At 43.4% G+C, this 12,812-nt stretch overlaps 1 protein-coding gene across 1 annotated transcript in view; it reads right to left on the bottom strand.

The window, feature by feature from the left end:
* Positions 1-5,268, bottom strand: part of LOC124545277 (UDP-glycosyltransferase UGT5-like) — a 144,751-nt gene extending 139,483 nt beyond the window's left edge. Inside the window, exon 1 of the mRNA XM_047124161.1 lies at positions 5,199-5,268. Coding sequence (XP_046980117.1) covers positions 5,199-5,204 — 6 coding nt within the window. The 5' untranslated portion in view covers positions 5,205-5,268. The remainder of the gene's footprint in view (positions 1-5,198) is intronic.
* Between the last annotated feature and the right edge of the window lie 7,544 nt (positions 5,269-12,812).

Raw genomic sequence — 12,812 nt, 5'->3', positions numbered from 1 at the left:
AGCCGAGAAAGCGTATGTCGTGCTTGAAATACACTCACATCAGTCAGTCATAACAGTGCAACGACACTTTAGGACGAAGTTCAACAAAGATCCACCAACTGCTAACTCGATTCGGCGATGGTATGCGCAGTTTAAAGCTTCTGGATGCTCTGTAAGGGGAAATGAACGGGTCGGCCTGCAGTGAGCGAAGAAACGGTTGAACGCGTGCGGGCAAGTTTCATGCGTAGCCCACGGAAGTCGACGAATAAAGCAAGCAGGCGGCTAAACGTACCACAGGATGGTGCTCCACCGCACTTCCATCATGATGTTCGGCATTTCTTAAACATGAGAGTGGAAAACTGATGGATCGGTCGTGGTGGAGATCATGATCAGCAATTCATGTCATGGCCTCCATGCTCTCCCGACTTAACCCCATGCAATTTCTTTCTGTGGGGTTATGTGAAAGATTCAGTGTTTAAACCTCCTCTACCAAGAAACGTGCCAGAACTGCGAGCTCGCATCAACGATGCTTTCGAACTCATTGATGGGGACATGCTGCGCCAAGTGTGGGAGGAACTTGATTATCGGCTTGATGTCTGCCGAATCACTAAAGGGGCACATATCTAACATTTGTGAATGCCTAAAAAAACTTTTTGAGTTTTTGTATGTGTGTGCAAAGCATTGTGAAAATATCTCAAATAATAAAGTTATTGTAGAGCTGTGAAATCGCTTCAATGATTTGTAATAACCCTGTATTATTCATTATTTACATTACTGATTACCTTATCAGCCCTCCTATTCCGACCAATTTTAATACGGAAAAAATACACACGAAAAAAAAATGCAAATCTAATCCGCATTCAATGCCTCGAAGCCAGATGCCTTGGTTGCTACATCAACGGTGCTTTCGTTCAACGGCGTCTACCATATGGGTTCATATGCGGCAATTTTAAGTTTCTTTTTTGATTTGTAGGAAAATATGTGTTTGCGGAGGCCAAAATGACAATGAAAAATGCTCAGTTTTCAATTATCTATCGATCCTGAGAGGGGTGTTGGCGCAAAATACATCTACGTGATTACTCTGAAATTCACAATTAAGTGCCTGGCGGAGGATTCATCGAATCATTTTCAAGCTGGAATGATACTTTCGCTCTACAGCGGAGTGTGCGCTGATATGAAACTTCTTGGCAGATTAAAATTGTGCGCCGGACCAAAACTCGAACTCGAGACCATTGCCTTTCACGGGCAAGTGCTCTAGCAACTAAACTACACCAGCACGACTCACGACCCATCCTCACAGCTTCACTTCCGCCAGTGCCTCGTCTCCTACCTTCCTAACTTCACAGGAGCTCTCCTGCGAACCTCGCAGAACTAGAGATCCTGGAAGAAAAAATGGTAGAGCACTTGTCCGCGAAAGGCAAAGGTATCGAGTTCGAGTCTCGGTCCGGCACACAGTTTTAATCTGCCAGGAAGTTTCACCTTCAAGCTATTTTTATACGGTTCCACGCACGAAAGGCGCGCGGGTTAAACGAGCACTTAAATCATTTTGTGCGAGCTCTGATTTATCCTACTTTATCATGATGATCATTTCTTCCGATATAGGTGGGCGACAACAAAATATTTTCGGGACCGGAGGAGAAAATTGGTGACTGAAATTTCACAAAAAGATCCTGCTACAACGAAAAACGTCTTTGTTTTAATGATTGCCACCCCAGTTCTCGTATCTTGTCCATGACACTCTCTCTCCCCTATTTCACGATAATACAAAACGAGCTGCCCTTCTCTAAAATTTTCGATGTAAGCCGTCAGTCCTACCACTGCACAGCAGTACTCCAGACGGGAACGGACAAGCGTGGTGTAAGCAGTCTCTTTAGTAGACTGTCGCGTTTCCGAAGTGTTCTGCCAATAAATGGCACTCTTTGCTTTGCTTTCCTCACAACATTATCTAAGTGACTGTTCCAATTTAAGTTGTTTGTAGTGGTAAGTCCTAGGCATTTAGTTGAATTGGCAGCCTTTAAACTTGCCTGATTTATCGCTTAACCGAAATATAGCGAATTTCTTATAGTACTGTTGTGGATGGGTTCACACTTTTCGTTGTTTAGAGTCAACTGCCGCTTTTCACATCATAGAGACATCTTGTCCAAATCATTTTGCAATTGGTTTTTACAAGATGATAAATGACAACATCATGTGCAAACAATCTAAGAGACCTGCTCAGATTGTCTCCTATGTCGTTTATGGAGATCAGGAATAGCAGAGGGCCTATAACACTTCCTTGGCGAACGCCAGATATTACTTCTGTTTTACTCTATGGCTTTCTATCAGTTACTACGAACTGTGACCTTTATGAGTGAAATCATGCAACCAGTAGCACAACTGAGGCGGTACTTTAGGCACGCAATTTGATCAGTAGCCACTTGTGAGGAAGCTTTCTGGAAATTTAAAAATATCAAATCAATTTACGACTCCTGTCGAGGGTACTAATTACTTCGTGAAAATAAAGAACTAGTCATGTTTCACGATAACGATATTTTTTGAACCCATCCTGGCTGTCAATAAATCGTTTTCTTCGAGGTAATTCATAATGTTCGAACACAGTATATGCTCCAAAATCCTACTGCAAAGCGACGTTAGTGACATGGGTCTGTAATACAGTGGATTACTCTTATTTTCTTTTTTGGCTATTGGTGTGACTTGTTCCACTTTCCAGTTCATAGGTACGGATCCTTCGAGGAGCGAGCGGTTGTATATGATTGATAAGTGCAAAGTTACTGCAGAAACGTACTGCCTAGTACACAATCTGGACCGAGAGCCTTCGCTACACCGACTTCCGAGTCATGCATTTGTGCAGTCACTCTATATTCGAATTCTGTGAAAGGAACCTGACTAGAACACAATCTGCACCGGAGGTCTTGCCATTGTTAAGTTATTTAAGCTCCTTCGCTGCACAGAGGATATCTACTTTCAAGTTACGCATTTGTGTAGTTGTTCTAGATTCGAATTATGGAATACTTATTTCTCCTTCTCTGGTGAAGATGTTGCGGAACACCGTATTTAATAAATCTGGTTTAGTGCCACTATCATCAGTAATATTACCCTTGTTATTGTGCAGTGAAAGTATCGATTACCTCTTGCCGCTGGTGTACTTTACATATGACCTGAACCTCTTTGGGTTTTCTGTCAGATTTCGAGCTTCAATTCGCGCCAAGTTTCGAGCTTCCGTAAACCTTTAGTGTTCTTTTAAATTTGGTAAGCTTTTTTCGTTTCTTATGCAACAGTGTTATGACCCGTTTTGTGTAGCACGGGGGATCAGTAGTATCTCTTATTAATTTATTTGGTATGTATCTCCCGACTGCGGTCGATACTACTTCTTTGAATTCAAATCACATCTGGTGTACACTTAACATGCGAGTGTCCTTCAATAAGTAATGCCCCACATTTTTTTAAGCCATTAATATACACAGACAAACGTCCATGTTCGTGCTTCACATTTGATGCTTGTTGTGTGCGACGGTGAAATTTCGAACCGTTCTGGCAGATGGCAGAGCCGTAGTACAGCGTCAAAATGGCGTCTACATACAAGCAACGTGCTGTTATTGAATTCCTGTGTGCAGAAAAAGAAACCGTGGTGAACATCCGTAAACGTTTGTGTGCAGCGTATGGCGATGCTGCATTTGATAGGAGTGCAGTTGGGCGATGGGTAAAGAAAGTTACAGCCTCAAGAAATGCAGGAACAGAGATCCATGATCAGCCACGCTCGGGACGTCCTGTCACAGCCACTGCTCCAGACATGCTGAATCGTACGGATGCGATTATTCGTGCCGACCGGCGCATCACAAGTCGACAATTGGCTCTACACTTGTTGGTCAGCATTGTAAGTACGTCCGCAATGATCGAGATCCTCGGATATTCGAAGAGGTGCTCACGATGGGTTCCACGAATGCTCACAGCAGACCACAAAATTCAAAGAAAGGCCATTTCATCTGAATTGTTGGAGCGTTTAGAGACCGACGGAGAGGCCATTGTGTCACGTACCGTATACGAGGGACGAAAGCTGGGTGCACCACTTTGCGCCGGAAACAAAAAGGCAGTCCATGGAGTGCCATCATCCTCATTCAAAAAAAAAAAAATTCAAGACAACCGTCTCTGCCGGAAAAGTCGTGGTGACAGTCTTCTGGGATTGTGATGGCGTCATCTCAAGAACCGTTTCCGACGTGTTAGATCGGACAAGAATCCAGCAGAAATCTTGCTCCAACACCATAATTCACGCCCACACACAAGCTTGAGCCGGACGGTGTGGCCGTGCGGTTCTAGGCGCTTCAGTCTGGAACCGCGTGACCGCTACGGTCGCAGGTTCGAATCCTGCCTCGGGCATGGATGTGTGTGATGTCCTTAGGTTAGTTAGGTATAAGTAGTTCTAAGTTCTAGGAGACTGATGACCACAGATGTTAAGTCCCATAGTGCTCAGAGCCAATTGAACCAATTTGAACGCAAGCCTGAGAACCCGAGAACGCATCGCCAAATGGGGTTGGACGCCATTGCCTCATCCACCCACCCTACAGTCCAGACCTGGCACCCTCGGACTTCATCTCTTTGGGCCGCTTAAAGGTCCACTACGGGGAACACATTTTGAGGAAGACGAGAGCGTCAGTCATGCAGTGAAAACAAGAGCTTTTACCAGCAGGGAGTACATGCTCTTCGCAACGTTGGCGTACAGCCGTAGAACGTGATGGAGACTACGTAGAAAAAAGGGACATGGACAAGACATGTTGATGTATATTGTTACCAAATTCTGACTCTTAACAGTAAATATGTTCTGGGAAAAAATGTGGGGCATTACTTATTGAACGACCCACGTAGATCAGAAGGAGTGGAGATTGTCTCTTAGAAAGGCTGCCAGCGAATTTTTATCTACTTTTTTTTTAAATAGATGTACGTTGCGTTTATTTTTGGTGGGTTTGTATGTTGCGGTATCTTAAGGTTTTTCTGCTGAGCTGAATCGGTTGGCCGTGTCTACCGCCTTCCTCTTGTTAACAGTTGTCTACGTGTTTCCCAACACGGCTTATACTGTGGAGCACCGCCAGTCGAAAACGTTTGCATCACAGTCGCAGCACACTAGGCGGCATCTGCTAGTATGGCTACAACCAAACACCAGCGCCAAATAAGGAAGACGAAGAAATGCGCCTGCGCTACGTGGTGTGAGGCGCCCACTGACATACCTTCATGACGATGGTCTGTTTCCCGTTTCTCCGGACACGCCTCCAGCCGCTGTCTCGCGCCTCCAGTCGCAGTCACACGCCCTCGCGACGCGGATCGTACAACTGACTGCTGACTGATTAGTTGTCAAGCGTTCGGCTGCTATCAGCCACGAGGAGGCGCTATCTCGCCGAGACCGTCGCACATACTTAGCCTTGAACGGCTAAACACCGGTTTCTAGTTTCCTCTACACTTAGACAAAAGTACAGTGGGTAGGCAAAATAATGTGAACAGTGGTAGTAATGGGATGGTTGTGTTTGATGGTCAATAACGCAGGTAAGATGCGTGTTGCGCAAGACTGTGCGTGTTCAGTACGGACTAGACGTCAGTGCAGGTTGTTTATGACTAGTGCACACTTCCTATTTGCATTCAGAGGCCAAGGTCGACGCGCAATGCAAGACCTATCAGAGGTCCAAATAGAGGACATTGTGGGGACTCGATTAGCTGGAGCTTCAGTAACCAAGACGGCCAACTTACTGAATGTTTTGTAAGTAGGCTGTTTAGGTTTTTATGTTGGTAACGCCACGTAGCACTCTATATGAAAATCACTGACTGTGCTGTGTGAAGTCTATGGCTGGTTGGCATTGTTGGAATAGTCGCTATTATAGTGTTGGGCAGTTGGATGTGAACAGCGCGTAGCGTTGCGCAGTTGGAGGTGAGCCGCCAGCAGTAGTGGATGTGGGGAGAGAGATGGCAGAGTTTTGAGAGCGGATGATCTGGACGTGTGTCCATCAGAGAGAGTAAATTTGTAAGACTGGATGTATATATTATGACTTTTGAACACTATTAAGGTAAATACATTGTTTGTTCTCTATTAAAATCTTTCAGTTGCTAACTATGCCTATCAGTAGTTAGTGCCTTCTGTAGTTTGAATCTTTTACTTAGCTGGCAGTAGTGGCGCTCGCTGTATTGCAGTAGTTCGAGTAACGAAGATTTTTGTGAGGTAAGTGATTCATGAAAGGTATAAGTTATTGTTAGTCAGTGCCATTCTTTTGTAGGGATTTTTGAAAGTCAGATTACGTTGCGCTAAAAATATTGTGTTTCAGTTTAGTGTTGATCAGAATAAGTAAAGAGAGTAATGTCTGAGTACGTTCAGTTTTGCTCAGCTGTTTGAAAATCAAATAACATAGAGGTTTACCAGCACGATAATTCATAATTTTTTGTAAGGGGATGTTTCAGTTTCAAGAGCGTGTAAACGTAATACTGCCCGCAAACCAAAACTAAATGACAGAGACCGTCGTATGCCAGTGCAGATTGTGCAAAAGCAACAAAAAACTACGGCGGCTAAAGAGACTGCAGAGATCAACAGCCATCTTCGACATCCTGTATCTATCGACACCGTCCACCGAGAACTCCGTAAAGCGAATATTCATGGACAACCTTCTATACCGAAACAATTAGTAACGACAAATAAGCGTAAAACATGGTGTCAGGAGCATATATCCTGGACGGCTGAGAAGTGTAAACACGTCGTACGGTCCGACGGATCTATGTTTTCGTTATTTCCAGCATCGGGCAGGGTTTACGTCTGCAGAACGCCAAAAGAAGCCTACAATCCTGATTGCTTGATTCCAGCGGTTATGCGTGGAGGTGGAAGTGTGATGGTGTGGGCAGCCATCTCACGGTATTCTGCTGGTCCCGTCATTACTGTCAAAGGCCGTGTTACAGCCAATGACTATGTGAACATTTTAGGTGATCTTGTGCACCTCATGATTCAAATGTTGTTCCCCAACAACAACGCCATTTTTCAGGACGATAATGCACCCATTCACACAGCCGGGACAATACAATCGCGCTATTAGGAGCATGCAACTAACTGCAGCGTCTTCCATGACCAGCACAGTTCTCGGACTTTAACATTATCGAACCCTTATGAGCGGTATTTGAGTGCAGACTCAGAGCAGATTTCTGCCTCCCTCGTCGCTACAGGAGTTAAAGGAGGTTCTGATCGAAGAGTGGCATAGCATTCCACTGGAGACTACACAATCATTACATGCCAGTATTCCAAGACGAATCGCAACTGTATTACGGGCAAATGGGAGTCCAACCCCTTATTAATAAACCATTCACAAGTAAGTACAAGTGTTCACATTATTTTGCTTATCCCCTGTAACTTTCGCATTATATGTTATTGTCGAGTAAACTGCACAGAGCATAGAAAGAACTGCTACAGTATAGTGCAGAAGGCAACTGAAAGGCGTACGCAACGAGCTGGACAGAAAGGACACTTTCATTCAAAGACAACAATAACACTGAAGTCACCGGGATTCATGATTGTCCCCTCGACATTTAAAAAGGCGGGAAACGATTCTTAATACGGTGTGTGGTTAGTACTTCCCAGGCCATTTTGTCGATGGTTTCACGGGTCAGTTGAGCAATATGAGGACCTGCGTTGTTTTGCTGGGAAGTCACACCTATCCTCTGAGATCCACGACGTCTCTCTCTCATGGCTGGCTTCACCTTGTTTAAAAGCAAATCCGAGTAGTACTGGTTGTTCATTGTACACTGCTCTTCGAGATAATCACAAAAAACTGGACCTTCAGCATCCCGAAACACCGTCAACACGACTTTTCCTGCTGATGCTTGGATTTTGAATTTTTTGTTGACAGGTGAGTGGGTGTGCCTCTACTCCATGGTTTTTCGTTTTGATTCCGGCTCATAATAGTGAACCAAAGTTTCATCACAAGTTAAAATTTTGTTGAGGAAGTGCTCACCTTCTCTTTCTCAACGTTCCTTTAGCTCTGTGCACACTCTCAATCTTGTTTCCATGCGTAGCCGCGTCAACTCCTTTGGGACCCATCTTGCACACGTTTGCAGTACTTCAGGTTGTTACAGATAATGTTATGAAATGTACCAGCACTAACTTGAACCTTACCAACATTCATTTCCACAGTCACACGGCGATTGGCACGAATAATGTCATCAATTCGACTTTCGAATGAGGGTGTTGAAACTGCAACTGGTCGACCATTTTTGAACTGTTCTACACACTTGTAAAAATTTTCACGATTCATATACCTTCACCATAAACTTTAGACATTCTACAGTATGTATTCATTGGTTTCTCGCCTTCAGCAAGTACATGTGGACGTTTCAAGTGGACTCGACATCTTGAAATGTATTTTTGAGGTCATAAACAAAACAATGTTGATACATTAGCTGATCAAGGCTCGTCCTAGTGATGCCAACTTAAAGCCATAAAAGTACCAAACTTGCCCTACTAACAGTTTTTCCCCAGACCAATTTGCCTCTTCAATTATTGAATGACCCTTGTATGTATGTCCAAGTTTCATCGAGCTCTGTCATTTGACAATGATACATCATGCGAAAGTTACTTTAGTCTTAAAGTTTTACGCACCAGTGTAGCTTTACGTGCAGGATGAACATAATGTCTGATTACAAAAATTTACTTCTGAGAAACTACGCTAGATACAGCAATGGGGTTTATTGCAAATCGTAGCCCGACTCTTGAAGGTTCTTTAAGGATATACTCCTACGAGCCTATGTGGTTTATTTTTATAAACGGTAGCTTGTTTTTATGTAGTGAAGAATTCTGTACCCTGAGAACCTAGGAATGAATGGTGTTTCTTGTTCGGTGCTTCAAGCTAGTGATAAATTTTAGGATAATATGCAGGAATGCGTAGTAGGGACTGCTATAAGCAGTTTCCAGCATTTTCTACTGTTTCGTTGTTGTGAGACAGGAGGTTGTGGTTCGTGCAGCATTGATATGTATTTTGAGTTCTATACATTTAAGTGCTACACGAGGCGGTACCCAAAAAAACGGAATTATTTTTAAAAGGTTCATATCTTCGAATTGTTTGCTAAACCACCTTATCCCCTTCGAAATATTCTCCATTACAACTAATACATTTGCCTCATCGGTGTTTCCACTGTTCGAAACATATTTTGTAGTCATCTTTAGAAATCGCCGACAGCTCCTCCCTCGTTTTTTTCTTGACTTCTTCAACGCTGTCAAATCGGTGTCCCCTCATGCCCCTTTTCGATCGAGGAAATAAGAAAAAGTCGCACGGAGACAGGTCAGGTGAGCAAAGGGCGCGGAGCAGCGGAACCAGACCATTTTTAGCCATAAACTGTCCAACCGGGATGGCTGTGTATTTGCAGGTGCGTTGTCTTGATGGAAGAACCAGTCTCCTGTCTACCACAAATTGGGTCTTTTTTTTGACGAACACCGAGCTCCGAGGTAACTCATTGATCTCTGACGGTTGATCAGTTGTCTGTCGGCGGTCTGTGAAAAGATCTCCAATTTTTTCAACATTTTCGTCGATTCGATCAGTTGATGGACGTCCAGAACGAGGTTTGTCATCAAACGATATTTCAGCATTTTTAAATCGAGCAGACCACTCGTACACTTGAGTTTTTCCCACAGCGCCATCTTGGTAAGCTGTTTTCAGCTTTAAAACAGTTTCAGCAGCATTTTCGCCGAATAGAAAACAAAATTTCAGGGGTTCCATGTTGTTCACTTAAACTTGCCATCAAGAAAAACGAAACAAGAACAAAATAGTGCTAGCAAAAACAATCAGCGCAGATGAGCAGAACAACCCAGGTCGACAGCACAGGCGGCACTGAACTGGCAATGAGTTGCGTTGTACACTCCTAGCTGGAGAAATTCGTACCCCCTCGTATACTACAATTATTTTGACGATATACTCAGTTCTTCTGTTGCAGAGCTTAATGCCACGTGATATTATGTATATTCTAAAAACTACTTATATAACGTTGTGAAACTTGAAATTATCCTAGCATAAAAAGTATTCCACGAACTTTCGTGACTGCAGGCGGATAACGTGATTTCTTGCCACGATATTTCGTCTGACAACCATTCAGTCATCTTCAGGTGAGTGTTTAGTACTGAAGATTGCTAGCCCACATAGCTGACTGTATACCAGAAATCGACGCGGAAATGCATGCACAAAGGCAACCGTTACATGAGTGACCTCTGTCGTTTTTCACGCCCTCTTCGAATACTGCTCCAACTATGACGCGCAGGCACATATGTAATGGTGATGCTACATGTGCTCGCTGTGTCGGAATGCGGGCTAACGGAATTAAAATTCGGATGTCAAATTAGTAAAATTAACTATCGTTAGACGTGTTATTGGTCGTAAATTGTTTTCTTTCTGAAGGTAGTAAAGAAATCACCCGGTCCCACTCCCTATCTATTTGAAAGCAGCCATTATGATTAATCAGCTCTTCTGCCAAACGTATTTCAACCAATTCCTTAATAACTGAAATCTTGAAGTAGTTCGTCGAGCCCAAGCTTTCTGTTGGGCGGTTAAGTCGGTCGTGCACCGTCTTGTACCTTAAAACCTTGATATTTCCTGGCAAGTGAACTAAGTTTGTTTATTGTCTCAACAATTTTAACTGCCTTGAAAATCAAAATATCCGTTCGTTTCCAATAGCTTCTCTTTCAAAATGTATTTAACTTGTAACTGGTTTTTGATACTGCTGCTGCTTAATTTGGTTTCACTTACCTGTTGTTGGTGTGTAGTACAGTAATAATCAGGGCCCTTGCTTGGCGTTTTGCCGCCCTAGGGGAGAACTGCAAAAAATGATTCCCCCTCTTCTTTACTACTGTTGGCCTCCTCGAGATCTCACCAAACCCTCTACATCTAAATCCACATCTACATCTACATAGGTACTATGCAAGACACAGCACGGTGTGTGGCGGAGGATACCCTATACGACTACTAGTCATTTCCTTTCCTGCTCCATTCGCAAATAGAACGAGGAAAAACCGACTCTATACGCGTCTATATGAGCCCTGATTTTTCGTATCTTATCTTCATGGTCCTCACACTCAATGTATGTTGGCGGCATTAGAATCGTGTGGCAGTCAGCATCAAACGCCGGCTCTCTAAATGTTCTCAACAATGTTTCTCAAAAAGGACTTCTCCTTCCCTCCAGGGATTCCTATTTGAGTTCCCAAAGCATCTCCGTAACACGTGTTGTTCGAACCTACCGGTAACAAATCTAGCAGCCCGCCTCGGAACTGCTTCAATGTCTTCCTTCAGTCCGACCTTGTACGGATCCCAAACACTCGATCAGTACTCAAGAATAGGTCGCACCAGCGTCCTACATGTGGTCTCCTTTACAAGTGAACCACTCTTTCCTAAAATTCTTCCAATAAAACGAAGTTGACTAATCGCCTTCCGTGCCACACTTCTCACATGCTCGTTCCATTTCACATCTCTTTGGAACGTCACGCCCAGATATTTAAACGACTTGACTATGTGAAGCAGGATGCTAGTGGTACTGTGTCCGAACATTACAGGTTTGATCTTCCTACACATCAGAATTGACTCACATGTTCCCACATTTAGACGTAAGTGCCATTCATCACACTAACCAGAAATTTTTTCTAACTCGTGTTGTATCTTCCTACATTCTCTCAACTTCGACACCTTACCGTATACCACAGCATCATCAGCAAACAACCGCAGATTGTTGCCCACCCTGTCCGCCATATCATTTATGTATTTAGAGAGCAACAGCTGTAAGTAGGCTGTTTATGTTTTCTTATTGGTAACGCCACGTAGCGCTCTGTGTGAGAATCACTGGGTGTGCTGTGTGCAGTCTGTGGCTAGTTTGCATTGTTGTCTGCCATTGTAGTGTTGGGCAGCGGCAGCTGGATGTGAACAGCGCGTAGCGTTGCGCAGTTGGAGGTGAGCCGCCAGCAGTGGTGGATGTGGGGAGAGAGATGGTGGAGTTTTGTAATTTGTCATGAACTGCTATATATATTATGACTATTAAGGTAAATACATTGTTTGTTCTCTATTAAAATCTTTCATTTGCTAACTATGCCTATCAGTAGTTAGTGCCTTCCGTAGTTTGAATCTTTTATTTAGCTGGCAGTAGTGGCGCTCGCTGTATTGCAGTAGTTCGAGTAACCAAGATTTTTGTGAGGTAAGCGATTTGTGAAATGCATAGGTTAATGTTAGTCAGGGCCATTCTTTTGTAGGGATTTCTGAAAGTCAGATTGCGTTGCGCTAAAAATATTGTATGTCAGTTTAAGCACAGTCGTGTATAAATTGTTCAAAGGGGACGTTTCATATGTCGACCCTTAGCCGAGGATACCTCACTGGAATCTTCTGATTTTTTCCTTGTAGTTTGTGTAATTAGTGTAGATTTTGTTTCTTGCTAGCGCGTAATTGTAGAGAGAATCTCCTTTGTAGTTGCAGTCTTTCATTGTTGTACAGTAAAACAGTTGTGACATGCATGTAGATTTGCACCAAGTATTTAAGTAGACATTATTTCCATTTCTATGTTAATGTGTTATCTTATTTTGCTCTTCAAATTGTGCTTTTCTGTGTTATCGTGTGAAATATTGTGACAATAATGGCGTGTGAAAAACGTAACACTAGGCTCCAAAGTAAACTGAGAAATAATAGTGACGACGAGCGTAGCTTATCAGCGCCGCCGAGTAATTTACTAATGTTCAAAGTAGTAATTTGGTAACTGTGCATAGGGAAATGGAGCGGGCTGCAAACAATGGCGTAGACAGTGAAACAGGTAGTGAACAGGGAAGCATTATCGATCAATCGATTGGCAACAGCTCG

The sequence above is a fragment of the Schistocerca americana genome, chromosome 8 (assembly GCF_021461395.2).
Source record: "Schistocerca americana isolate TAMUIC-IGC-003095 chromosome 8, iqSchAmer2.1, whole genome shotgun sequence".
Taxonomy (NCBI): domain Eukaryota; kingdom Metazoa; phylum Arthropoda; class Insecta; order Orthoptera; family Acrididae; genus Schistocerca; species Schistocerca americana.
Note: the sequence above shows the minus strand (reverse complement) of the source record. Positions and strands in the feature narration are given on the sequence as shown.